This window comes from Bos mutus, chromosome 13 (assembly GCF_027580195.1).
Source record: "Bos mutus isolate GX-2022 chromosome 13, NWIPB_WYAK_1.1, whole genome shotgun sequence".
In the NCBI taxonomy this organism is placed as follows: Eukaryota; Metazoa; Chordata; class Mammalia; order Artiodactyla; family Bovidae; genus Bos; species Bos mutus.
The window spans coordinates 11,294,705-11,309,130 of record NC_091629.1 but is presented as its reverse complement, the minus strand read 5'-3'; the positions used below and the strand labels follow the sequence as shown (position 1 = coordinate 11,309,130).

The following is a 14,426-nucleotide window of genomic DNA, read 5'->3' as shown; positions in this document are numbered from 1 at the left end:
CTAAAATCAGCAAAATACACATTCTTCTCAAACATCCACAAATGGTCTCCAAGACTGGTAACAGTGCCAGTCACAATACAAGTGTCAATAAATTTTAAAAGATCTGAAATCAGATCTTACCAATCCACAGTAGAATGAAAATAAAATTCAATAAAAGAAGGAAAACCGGAAAATCCACAAATACATGGAAATTACACAATATTCTCTTAAATAACCAACGAGTCAAAGAAGAAATCATGATGGAAACTGGGAAATAAGACAAATGGAAAACATATATAAATGACATACGAAATTTCATGTGATACATAGAAAGCAACACTCCAGTTAAATTCATACCTGATAATACCTATGTTGCAAGGAAGATGCTTGAGTGGGGTGAAATGCACTGAAGGGAGTGACAGTTTAAATATATACAGGATCTCTTTTTTTTAATTGATGTATAGTTGATTTACAATGTTGTCTTAGTTTCTGGTGTACAGCAAAGTGATTCAGACATATATATGTTTATATATATATATACACACACACACACAGATATGTATATGTATATATTGTTTTTCAGTTTCTTTTCTTAGTTTATTACAAGATAATATAGTTGTGCTATACATAAAATAAAAATAGTAATAATACAGGGTTTCTAATTATATACCTACCTTAAGGAGCTAGAAAAAGAGCAAACTAAGCCCCAAACCAGCAGGAAAAAGAGAGGTGTAAAGATTAGAGATAAAATAGAAAACAGAAAAATAACAGGAACAATCAACAAAACCAAAGTTCTTTGAAAGATCAACAAATCTGACAAACTTTTAGGCTGACTAGGAAAACAAAGACAAATGACTAAATTCAGAAATGAGTGGGAATATTACTGCTGACCTTAACAAAAATAAGAATTAAAAGAGAATACCATCAACAAATGTACACCAACAAATTAGTTAACCTACAGGAAACAGACAAATTCCTAGGAAAATGCAAACTAACAAAAATGACTCAAGAAAGAAAATCTGAATAGATCTAGAACAAGAGATTGACTCAATCAACAACGAAAAACCTCCCAACAAGGAAAAGCCCTGTACCAGATGCCTTCACAATTGAATACCACCAAAATTTAAAGAAATATAAACACAAATCCTTCTCAAACTTCTGAAAAACTTGAAGAGGCAACACTTCCTAGCTCATTCTATGAGGCCAGTATGGTATCAAATGCCCCATGGTCAGACAAAAAAGCATAAGAAAATAAAGTAACAGCCCAATACACTTTATGAATATAAATGCAAATATTCTCAACACAAGTGTACCAGTGTCCTAGGGCAGTAATAAAAATTTCAACAAATTAGGTAGCTAAAGAAAAAAGAAATATATTCTCTCACACTCTCAGTTCTAGAGGCTAGAATCAACATGCTTCTCTCTCTTACCTGATGGCTCAGGCAATCCTTGACACTACTTGGTTTATGACTACATAAGTCCAATGTCCACTTTAGTCTACTAATGCACAGAAAATACATGGAACAAAGTGACATGTTAAAACACACACACACACAACACACACTCATCTAAGATTAATCAACAAAGTGTGCTGTGGACAAACAATACAGGGCAAATTGATTCAGGTATTTTTTCCCATACGCAAACTGACAACGAGGGGAAAAGGAGACCACAGAAAGACCTAAGAGAAATAGCAGATACTGCAATGTATGTACCTTATTTGAATCTAGCTTATGGACCTTTGTGAGATCCTGATTCAACAAGTATAAAAGAAAACAGGAGACAATCAATAAATTTTGAACAATGCATATGTCATGGATTAAAGAAGTCCTTGTTAATTCTTTTTAGGTGTGATGATATATTGCGCATTTTTAAAATATCCAACTAAGTTAAGAATGCTCACAAAATTTAAACTCATCAGAAGACAGATAGGGGAGGGTAGAAAGAAGTAGCTGGCTATGACTTGGTCATTGTTAAAGCTAGACACCAAGGTCTCTCTACTTGTATGTAGGCTTAAAAATTTTCCACAGTAAAACTATTTTTAATATATCTGTAAAAATTAATCACTTTAGTATCTTTCATGTCCATTCCCTCATTTTTAACCCTCCCACTACTTCTATCTCAAACAGTTTCTCAGTATCTCTCCCTTGGATTCACTGCAATAAAGCAAAGTCCTATCTTTGTAGAATGTAGATTCCAACATCAGAGTATAAATTATAGCCCCTCAAAATAGGAACTCAGATGGTAAAGAATCTGCCTGCAATGCAGAAGACTCAGGTTCGATCCCTAGGTTGGGAAGATCCCCTGGAGAAGGAAACAGCAACGTACTTCAGTATTCTTGCCCAGAAAATCCCATGAACAAAGGAGCCTGGTAGGCTACAATCCATGGGGCAGCCAAGAGTCAGACATGACTGAGTAACTCACACAAAATAGGAATAATCAAAACTATCCTTGAAAAGCAGCTTTTAACTCCAATAGAGAAAGTGCATGATATTGTACATTGTTATGAATATACAACCCTGCTGTATTCCAATTCTTCTCATTGTTCTGTCAGATAGTGTCTATCAATGGCCCTCAACTCATTTTAAAAATTCCTCTTCAAGAATATAGATAAGCTGACACTGCCTCTTGCCTGGCCCCCCTCAATTGTACACTTCCTGTCTTTGACAAATATGGTTGGGAAAGCCTTAACTTAAAATCATTCACAAGAGATTTCCATATAGTTTTGGCTAGACCTCAGTCAATAAAATGGCAGACTGAATTACCTCTACAATTTTTTTTTCTATCTCTTCCTATGTAACTGATTTTAAGTATGTTAAAAGCGCACAGGACCCAGCTACACCTTTCTTTTTATAGTTGGTCTTGTCTCATAGCCTTCTAACCCATTCACAAGGCTGTCCGAGTGATCTTTCTAAAACAGAAAACTCATGTTATCCCTCAGCTTCAATGGCTCCTGATAATCATCAGGACCAAGTCTTGAACTAAAAAGGGGGAGGGGGAGAAGAAAAGCAAAGGGAGAAGGTGGGGAAGGAAGGCATGTCAAGACTGGGGGAGGGGGCACGAGGGGAGGGAGGGAGGGAAAAGACAAGCAGGGGAAAGGGAAAAGAAGCTCCACCTCTCAGAAGGCCTACCATTCAAACTTTACAATGCCAACCCCTGATACACCTGGGTCTTTATCATTTGCTTCTCCCTTTGCCTATAACTCACTTTCCACACACCAATCTATGTTAAAACACTTACCTTCAACAAAGATCTATGGAGTAGGTGACATGAAGAAAATCAAAAGTAAAACTGAGAAATTCCTGATCATGATCACTAGAGAAAGAAAACTAAAACTTGGAACATAATTTTCCAGCATGAAAAATAGCTGTTAGTTGCTAGGTTGTGTCTGACCCCTTGGACTGTAGCTCACCAGGCTCCTGGAAAAATGGGTAGTAGATCTTAAAGAACAGTATCATTAATACTATGTATCAGGCACACTGTGGGATTTTGCTAACCACGCTGCAAATACAATTAGCATTTCTACAGGAAAATGTATTTCATGCTCCAAAATAATTTTGGAACAGAATTTAGAATCTTTTAAATACACACCAAATTTAGACTATAACACAGATGGCACTGCAAATCAGTAAGGAAAAATGAACTGAAAGAAAGAAGGAAAGAAAGGAAAAAGAAGTCATAAAAATACTAAAGAAGGTACTCCCCTGGTGGTCCAGTGGTTAGAACTCCCACATTTCCACTACAAGAGGCACAGATTCAGTCCTTGGTCAGACTACACCACATGCTGTGCATTGCAGCCAAAAACAAACGAAAAACAAAGAGGAAAATGTGAAAGCATTCCCTATATAACTTTGGAGTAGGGAAAGCCTGTTTAACTAATGGTTCAAAATATCAGAAGCCATGACACATAAGATTAATAAATTCAACTAAATAAAAATCAAAACCTTCTGTACAGATAAAAACCCCAAGAGCAAAGATTAACAGCAAGAATGAATCATCAAAAAAGCCTAATATATTAAGTGCTTCTACGAAAGCTCCAACAAATCAAAAAGAGAAAGATAACGACTAAATAGAAAAAGCATATGAAGAGATCACAGAAGGGACAACATGAATTGCTCTTAAAAACATGAAAAGATGCTCAGATTCAGTCATAATAAGAGAAATGCAAAATACAAGCTCTGAGATACTTTCACCTACCGGATTACCAAAGACATAAAGAATAGGTTTTCATTCATTACTGCTGGGAACACAAACTGGTACAACCACTAAACAGAATAATTTGGGAATATCTACCAAAATTAACTGTAAAATGTTTGATCCAACAGTTCTACATCTGAGAATTAATAAAATCCTACAGATTTCACTGCATACAAGCAAAATGACATATATACTACAAGCAGCAGTCAAAAACACAAAAGATTAGAAAGTCCATCAACAGGTGACTAATTCCATAACATGCAGTAATAAATAAAGCTCTATATTGATAGTAGATAAATTGTTCAGGGAAAAAAACTTAAGATGCAAGAGAGTATGCTACTATTAATCCATTTGTATTAAAGTTACAAAAATATGTCTCCTCATATTTACTGGTATATGCAAAAAAGTAATAGAAACTGTGTAGATGGTGAACAGCAGTAGGAGGGAGGGTTTTTAATATTTAAAATTTTGGATAATGTGACTTACGGTCTAAACATTAAATTTAAACAGATATATTGCTATCCAAAAACACTATTTTTTCCTTTTATTTACTCATGTCATGACACTATTCTATGCCAAAACACTTCATAGAGTTGGCTGCCCAAAACGGAAGTACATACGAACAGTGGCTTAATCTCCACTTTTTGAGATTCATCAGTTACTTTTCATAGTATGCCACAGATGAATAAATTGATGCCTACACATTTAATAAGAATGGTACTGAGCTATAAAGAAACATGGGATTTCTTTGAGAAAGGTAACTAAAAATGGAAATGAAAACTAGAAATATAAAAGGGCCTTAGGAAAGCACACCAAAATTTAAGAGAAATCAAATTTCTTTATATTCAAACAACAAAGATCCACAGGGTGTCAAAATTAACATTCACTGGAAACATCATTTGTCTAGCAATACACAAAAGAGGGAAAAAGGAATTTAAAACAATAGATTTTTATCCCTAACCAAGAAAAAAAAAGTGGCTTATTTTCCCAACTGATATAAGAAATTGTATTCATTTAAAAAAAAAAACTCAAAATTTTAATTAGAAGTATGTGGATCATTCTGCACTAAAAACACAAAACAAAATATACCAAGTTTGTTCAAAAAGTAGAAAATTTGTGTTTCAATAAAAAGACAATTCATGAAAACATTATATCCAGTACTGTTAAAAAAATATTTGAGTGGCCATCACTTTTGATATAAATGAATTACCAGATATTTTAAAATACATCTGCACTCCAGTTCTCAAGAAAAATTTCTTCAAAATTTTCTGCACTTACCGCCATTATCTGTTCTTTTTAAAGCTCCATCCTTATGAGGACACAGTTCACATCTCTATTAAAAGGGGAGGAAACAAAGAGATTTTTCAGATTACCAAAGTATAACATCTTCCCTGTAACTTCAAAACTATTCAAAATGTGGTAGTGGCATTTTCTCTTAGTTGCCACCAAGAATATTTCAGAAAGATCCTGATCAAGTAATTCTCTATGATAAGTGATCATCCTCAGAGTACCAGACAAGAACTTTTAAAAAGTAAAATTTAGTGAACAGTAAAATGTTAAGACTTTTTTCCTTTTTGTTGTATTAATAAAAATAAAAAGATCCTCTGAACACAGTATTTGGGCACGGTTTTTAATATTTGCCTCTATCCCTTTACTGTCTGAGTAGAATCAACCAGGATTATTACACAGTCAGTTGGATCTGGTTTCTCCTGAAATAAAGAGGCAAATTCAAATTCAGAATTTTGATTTAAGCAGATTATGATCTCATATGTGCTGACCTGCCTATGGAAGGCCAAGAACTGCTCTAGTTATTCCCATTATTCTTTTCATTCACAGCACAATGATACTCAGTAATATATTATGGATCCCTCTCTCTACCACTCCCACAATTTAAAACCAGAAATAAACACCAAGCCAGTATTACCATTTCTTTTCCCTACTGACAAGAGGACTGAAATGATTATAAAAATAATTACCGAGTTTTCTGTGGCACTGTCTTACTATAAAGACTATATTCCTAGAAGTCATAAAGTCATATATAACTACTTATTATCTGTACCCTTCCTTACTCTCCAAAGAGGTTTTGAGAGTCAATTCTTAGGTAGGTTGATGAGACGTCCAGGGTACCCAAGGAGGAGAAAGGGCTCTGGCTCAAAAGGAGGAGAAAAGGACAAAGGTTTTATTCCCTACATTCCTCAGTCTTAGTCACATAAAACCTTTTTTGTTGTTGTTGTTGTTGTTGTTTTTCCTTTAAGCCCAGAGCTGATGACTACACAACAAAACAACTCATCTTAAACTCTGTACTAAGTATTATATAACAACAAAGTATCCTGCTTGAGGACATGTTTCTCCTTCTTAAGAACCTTCTGACTAATCCTGTTATCTTAAAATGTAAATTGTGGGAGTGGGTCTGGTAAGACCTTTACAACCTTGAGACATTCTTTGATTTACTGTAATAACCAACTGAAAAAGTATCTAGGTCCCTTGCTAAAACTAGAGACGAGGGCACTCTCCATTCTCTTCTAATGTCTATGTTAGTAGCCTTCTCTGTCCTTTTACACTGTAATGAAACTTCTGCCACACAAGAGCCCTGAGTGGTCAAGCCTGGTACCTGATCCTGAAGCTAAATTTTCTTCTAAATTTTTCTTCTAAATTAAAGCTAAATTTTCAGAGATGACGAATCCAACACCGTTCACCATAAGCTATCAGTTTGAAGCATGTAATACCCTAAGATAAATGAGCTACAAAGTAAAATAAAGAGCAGGAAGTTAAGATAAACAGTATATAAGTACACAGCTTCCCTGGTGGCTCAGAGGTTAAAGCATTTGCCTGGAATGCGGGAGACCTCTCTGTTCCATCCCTGGGTTGGGAAGATCCCCTGGAGAAGGAAATGGCACCCCACTCCAGTACTCTTGCCTGGAGAATCCCATGGAGGGAGGAGCCTGGTAGACTACAGTCTATGGAGTCACAAAGAGTCGGACACAACTGAGCAACTTCACTCACTCAAGCTGATTAGGGAGGATAAAGACCAAAGAAGTAAAATCATCTACATCCACCAGAAGCAGTTAAGGCATATACAAAACAATTAGATGTAAAATATTATATCAGAAACAGTCAGCATGATGGGAAGAGAATACAAAATCAGGTTTTTTAAAATGCACTTGAAATTTAAAGGCCAGCAACTTAAAACAATCCTATATATATACAGAGCACTATACCAAAATCTCAAGGTAACTGCAAACCAAAAATCTGTAATAGATAACACACATAAAAAAGAAAAGGGAATCCAAACATAACCCAAAGTATGGAAGTATGGAAGTATTAGTCACTCAGTCGTGTCCAACTCTGCGACCCCATTGACTGTAGCCTGCCAGGTTCCTCTGTCCATGGGATTTCCCAGGCAAGAATACTGGAGAGGGTTGCCATTTCCTTCTCCAGGGGATCTTCCCAACCTAGGGATCTAACCCAGGTCTCCCATATTGCAGGCAGACTCTTCAACGTCTGAGACACCAGGGAAGTCCAGAAACACAACCCAAAAAGGCCATCAAATCACAAGAAAACAAAGGAAGAAGAATGGGGGGAAAAGACCGACAAAACAAATCCAAAACAATTAACAAAATGGCAATAAGAACACATATATCAATAATTACCTTAAATGTAAACAGACTAAATGCTCCAACCAAAAGGCTGCCTGAATAGATATGGAAACAAGACCCACATACATGCTGCCTACAAGAGACTCACTTCAGATATAGAGACACACACAAAGTGAGAGGGTGGAAAAAGGTATTTTAAGCAAATGGAAAAATCAAAAGTCAGAGTAGCAATGCTTGTATTACACACAGAAAAAATGAGAGGGTGGAAAAAAGTGCAAATGAAAAAATAAAAATTAAGTCAGAGTAGTTATGCTTGTATCACACAGACAAAATAAGAGGGTGGAAAAAAGTATTCCACGCAAACAGAAAAATCAAAAGTAACTCAGCTATGCTTGTACCAGACAAAACAGACTATAAAGACTGTTATAAGAGACAAAGATCATTACATAAAGGTCATAGAGTCAATCAAACAAGATGAAACAACTTTAATGTATATGCAACCAACACCAGAACATATGAATACATAAGGTAAATATTAATGGACAAAGAGAAACGGACAGTAATACAATAATGGTAGGGATATCAAGTCCTCACTTCATCAATGGACAGATACCTAGACAGAAAAACAATAAGGCAACACTGATGAGCCAGTGATTAGGACTCCACACTTTCAGTGCCGAGGCTCCCAGTTCAATCACTGGCAACGTGGCACAGGAAAGGGTGGTCAATACTGCTAATTATCAGAGAAATACAAATAAAAATTACAGTGAGGTATTGCTTCACAATACTCAGAATGACCATCATTAAAAAGTCTACAGGACTTCCCTGATGGTCCAGTGATTGAGAATCTGCCAGCCAATGCTGGGGACACAGGTTCAATCCCTCGTCCGGCAAGATTCTACTGCCATGTGGCAACCAGGCCCAGGTGCCGCAACTGCAGAAGCCCAGGCACCCACACGCTCTGCACGTGCTCTGTGACGAGAGAAGCCTCCGCAATGAGAAGCCAGCACACCACAACAAGAAAGCAGCCCTCTAATAAGGTTTGTTGGTTTTTTTAAGCCTACAAATAATACAAGCTGCCTGGAGAGGGTATGGAGAAAAAGGAACCCTCCTACACTACTTGTATGAATGTAAACTGGTGTAGCCATTATGGAAAACAGAACAGAGGTTCCCAAAAAAACTAAAAATAGAGCCACTAAATGACCCAGCAATCCCACTACTGACTATACATATCCAGAGAAAAAACTCAAAAACATACATGCACCCCAATGCAATATAAATAGCAGTACTATTTACAACAGCCAAGGTATCAGATCAGTTTAGTTCAATTCAGTCGTTCAGTCGTGTCTGACTCTTTGCGACCCCACGAACCACAGCACGCCAGGCCTCACTGTCCATCACCAACTCCCGGAGTGGACCCAATCCCATGTCCATTGAGTCGGTGATGCCATCCAACCATCTCATCCTCTGTCGATCCCTTCTCCTCCTGCCCTCAATCTTTCCCAGCATCAAGGTCTTTTCAAATGAGTCGGCTCTTCACATCCGGTGGCCAAAGTATTGGCGTTTCACCTTCAGCATCAGTCATTCCAATGAACACCCAGGACTGATCTCCTTCAGGATGGACTGGTTGGATCTCCTTGCAGTCCAAGGGACTCTCAAGAGTCTTCTCCAACACCACAGTTCAAAAGCATCAATTCTTGGGCGCTCAGCTTTCTCTATAGTTCAACTCTCACATCCATACATGACCACTGGAAAAACCACAGCCTTGACTAGATGGACCTTTGTTGGCAAAGTAATGTCTCTGCTTCTGAATAATTTGCTATCTAGGTTGGTTATAACTTTCCTTCCAAGGAGTAAGTGTCTTTTAATTTCATGGCTGCAGGCACCATCTGCAGTGATTTTGGAGCCCACAAAAATAAAGTCTGACACTGTTTCCACTGTTTCCCCATCTATTTCCCATGAAGTAATGGGACCAGATGCCATGATCTTAGTTTTCTGAATGTTGAGCCTTAAGCCAACTTTTTCACTCTCCTCTTTCACTTTCATCAAGAGGCTTTTTAGTTCTTCTTCACTTTCTGCCATAAGGGTGTGTCATCTGCATACATGAGGTTACTGATATTTCTCCCAGCAATCTTGATTCTAGCTTGTGCTTCTTCCAGCCCAGCGTTTCTCATGATGTACTCTGCATAGAAGTTAATTAAGCAGGGTGACAATATACAGCCTTGACGTACTCCTTTTCCTATTTGGAACCAGTCTGTTGTTCCATGTCCAGTTCTAACTGTTGCTTCCTGACCTGCATACAGATTTCTCAAGAGGCAGGTCAGGTGGTCTGGTATTCCCATCTCTTTCAGAATTTTCCACAGTTGATTGTCATCCACACAGTCAAAGACTTTGGCACAGTCAATAAAGCAGAAATAGATGTTTTTCTGGAACTCTCTTGCTTTTTCTATGATCCAGTGGATGTTGGCAATTTGATCTCTGGTTCCTCTGCCTCTTCGAAAACCAGCTTGAACATCTGCAAGTTCACAGTTCACATATTGCTGAAGCCTGGCTTGGAGAATTTTAAGCATTACTTTACTAGCGTGTGAGATGAGTGCAATTGTGCGGTAGTTTGAGCATTCTTTGGCATTGCCTTTCTTTGGGATTGGAATGAAAACTGACCTTTTCCAGTCCTGTGGCCACTGCTGAGTTTTCCAAATTTGCTGGCATATTGAGTGCAGCACTTTCACAGCATTATCTTTCGGGATTTGAAATAGTTCAACTGGAATTCCATCACCTCCAATAAGCAACCTAAATGCCCATCAATAGAGAAATGGATATAAAAGATGTGGTGTGTGTGTATGTAGGGGTGTGTGCGTGCGTGTGTGCACATATATATACATGAAATATTAGCCATTAAAAAGCATGAAATAATGCCATCTGCAGCAACATGGATGGTTGTCCTAGAGATGATCATACTAAATGAAAAAAGTCAGAAATCAATTATCATATGGTATCACTTATATGTACAATCTTAAAAAAATGATACAATTGAACTTATTTACAAAACAGAAATAGACTCTCAAACATTTAGGAGAAAAACTTAAGTTACCAAAGGGGATGTGAGGAGGATAAATTAGGACTTTGGGATTAACATATACATACCACTATATATAAAACAGGTAAACAAAAAGGACCTACTGTATAGCACAGGGATCTATTACTCAATACCCTGCAGTAATCTATAATGGAAAAGAATCTGAAACAGACCACACACATATGCAAATGTGTGTGAGTGTAACTTAATCATCTTTCTATATACACTTGAAACTAACACATTGTAAATTGACTGTACTTCAATCTAATAAAAAGTAGATGTAGCTAATTTATGAAAAACCATTTAACCTTACTTATATCCAAATAAATATGAATATAAAAGTCACACAGAATAGGCGTTTTTGCCCACTTAAGTTAGTAAATCTTTTCTTAAAAAATAATCCGTAATGTTCAAAGTGCAGTGAACATTTATTTTTATATACTGTTGATGGCACTATAATCTAATTCTTTTGGAGAACAATTTAGCGATATGCTTCAAGAAAAATACTGATTCAATTAATTCACTTCCAGAGTCAAAGGAAATATAATAAAAATACCCATTATTAAGTACCATATCTTAATGATCTTTATATTATTTATATGCTTTAATCTCAAGACATGAAAAGATATATGCACAAAAATACTTTATATGGCTGTTTATAACTATAAAATTTTTATTTAAACTGTGTAACAGTGAGGAAGCTAATGTTATATTCACAAAGATTTTAAGTCAGTTTAAAAATGCAGAGAAAAGGACCTCCCTGGCAGTCCGGTGGTTAAGATTCTACCTACCATTCAGGGGGCACAGTTCAATCCTTGGCTGGGAAACTAAGGTCCCACATGCCCCACAGAGTGACCAAAAAAAAAACAAAATGCAGAGAAGAAAACTCTAAGAGAAAACTACATGCTAATAAATAAAATACTATTATATCTTCCCAAAAAAGGTAAAAACAGATATATATGAGACTTGAGAGAAAAAATGATAGTGAGAAAAAAAAAGGTTAAGTTATAGTTAGAGACTTCACCCTACGTTCAAGAAAAAAGGATCAGATTCAGGAAAACAGAAATTCTAGATCTTACAGTAAACCCATCCAACCTCAAAGTTTCACACAGTAGGCTACAGCTATACATGTTACTACTAGAATTCCACAGACGTATTCTTATTTAGTGAGAGGTGTTAAAACGCTGGGCTGGAAGAAGCACAAGCTAGAATCAAGATTGCCAGGAGAAATATCAATAACCTCAGATATGCAGATGACACCACCCTTATGGCAGAAAGTGAAGAACTAAAGAGCCTCTTGATGAAAGTGAAAGAGGAGAGTGAAAAAGTTGGCTTAAAGCTCAACAGTCAGAAAACGAAGATCATGGCATCCGGTCCCATCACTTCATGGGAAATAGACGGGGAAACAGTGGAAAGTGTCAGACTTTATTTTTGGGGCTCCAAAATCACTGCAGATGGTGACTGCAGCCATGAAATTAAAAGACACTTACTCCTTGGAAGGAAAGTTATAACCAACCTAGATAGCATATTCAAAAGCAGAGACACTACTTTGCCAACAAAGGTCCGTCTAGTCAAGGCTATGGTTTTTCCAGTGGTCATGTACAGATGTGAGAGTTGGACTATAAAGAAAGCTGAGCACCCAAGAATTGATGCTTTTGAACTGTGGTGTTGGAGAAGACTCTTGAGAGTTCCTTGGACTGCAAGGAGATCCAACCAGTCCATCCTGAAGGAGATCAGTCCTGGGTGTTCACTGGAAGGACTGATGCTAAAGCTGGAACTCCAATACTTTGGCCACCTCATGCGAAGAGCTGACTCATTGGAAAAGACTCTGATGCTGGGAGGGATTGGGGGCAGGAGGAGAAGGGGACAGCAGAGGATGAGATGGCTGGATGGCATCACCGACTCGATGGACATGAGTCTGAGTGAACTCCAGGTGCTGGTGATGGACAGGGAGGCCTGGCGTGCTGCGGTTCATGGGGTCACAGAGAGTCGGACATGACTGAGCGACTGAACTGAACTGTTAAAATACACAAGTAAATCTTGGTACACAGATGATTTTAGTTTTAGTTTTATTTTTTGGTTTCTACAATCTCACATTTTACCAAGGGGGATGAGGGAGAAGAACGTTTTAATTGAAATGGTCCAAACACACAGAAATTATATAAGATGGTTGTTTCTATTTTACTTAATGTAGTGTAGTAAGAAAGCATACAGCTACTTTGCATCTTTATAATGTAGGCATCAATTTCCAAATACTTTTTCTACTTTAAATTAGCTTTTTTCCCAAAGTATAAAACTCACTATACTTCACTAAATCAAGTTCACCCAAAATACTGACCTTTAGGAAGCTGTAACTATATAACAATCCATTCAGCTGGATTACTCAGATTGTGAACACCATTCATTATATCTACAAAAAGCAGTAAGACTATAATTGCAACCAAAAAAAAAACCACGGGCTACATAAGAAGGATAAATTCAAGTTTTAAGTTTGATCTTTCTCGTATTATATGAAAGATGTAATTATGGCATGAAACATTTTTTGTTGGATAAAACATTTACCATCATTATTTCTTCATTTAAGCAAAAGATAAAAAATAAATACAAATTAACCTATTTTCTTGTGTTTTAGAAAGATTCATTACTACCATAGTAGAAATAAACACGCCTATCTCCCAGGCTGGGGTCTCCAAATAGCATTTCCTGAAGCAACCAGGACTCCTGAGAGAAGTGGATGGTTCCAGGTCTAGGTCAAGTATGCCCTAAATACAATGTTCTATTAAATAGCAAGGAAGTTGTAAAAGATTGCTTTAGTCCTGTCAAAAGGACCTATCTGAAGCAACCTAAAGAGGATCCTGCTGTCCAAAGATGAAATCACTTAATGCTATAAGAGATAAAAACTGCAATAAATTCAAAGATACCAAATGTTTTTAAATCCATGATAAAATAAATTTCTACTTCTAAAATGCCTAAGTAAGTTTATAAGAAAAAAAAAAAAAGTTTATAAGAGACAAACCCTTACACAGGATAAGCAGCCAGATAGATGCTGGTTTCCCACCAGAGGTCAAAATTGGGAAGGGACCAGCAAAAGAAGAGTTCCCCCTTTTCTGGGACTTTTAATCTGAAGACAAGCCACAGTCAGCCTGTAGTGGCTCCTGCAGTCTTAATATGTGAAGAACCAGAAGTTCAGGAAAGTGACATCTGAATCCAGAAGAGGAGAGAACCAGGAGCAGAGTCCCTGAATTTTTATGTATAGAATCTGCCCAAATCTCCCAGTGACCTTGGGCCAACCACTCCATGTAAGGGGCAGGCTAGAATCCAGTTAAGGAAAAAAAGAAATGAAACGAAATTCAAGCAATTGCTCAAAATATTTAGTAGGCAGCTTAAGTCCAACCAACTCAAGTGCCTGATAAAAACAGTATCAATTTCTTCAAAATGATTTTTAATAGAATCAGACTTCCCACAAATAACAAGGTCTAGCAAACAATTCAAATTATCTAATCTATGAAGAATCAGAAAACTGGTTGATCATACCCAAGATAAAAGGCAATCAATGAAAGTCAATCCTAAAATGACCT

The 14,426-nt window shown here is 37.0% G+C and overlaps 1 protein-coding gene across 5 annotated transcripts in view; it reads right to left on the bottom strand.

Annotated features, from left to right (window-relative positions):
* Positions 1 to 14,426, bottom strand: part of MLLT10 (MLLT10 histone lysine methyltransferase DOT1L cofactor) — a 207,176-nt gene that overhangs the window by 152,977 nt on the left and 39,773 nt on the right. For all 5 annotated transcript variants that reach the window (XR_011466442.1, XR_011466443.1, XM_070380988.1 and 2 more), the window contains exon 4: positions 5,455 to 5,509. Coding sequence is in view for 3 of the 5 variants with exons in the window: in XM_070380988.1 (XP_070237089.1) it covers positions 5,455 to 5,509 (55 nt within the window). In the remaining 2 variants the exon portion in view is untranslated. The remainder of the gene's footprint in view (positions 1 to 5,454; positions 5,510 to 14,426) is intronic.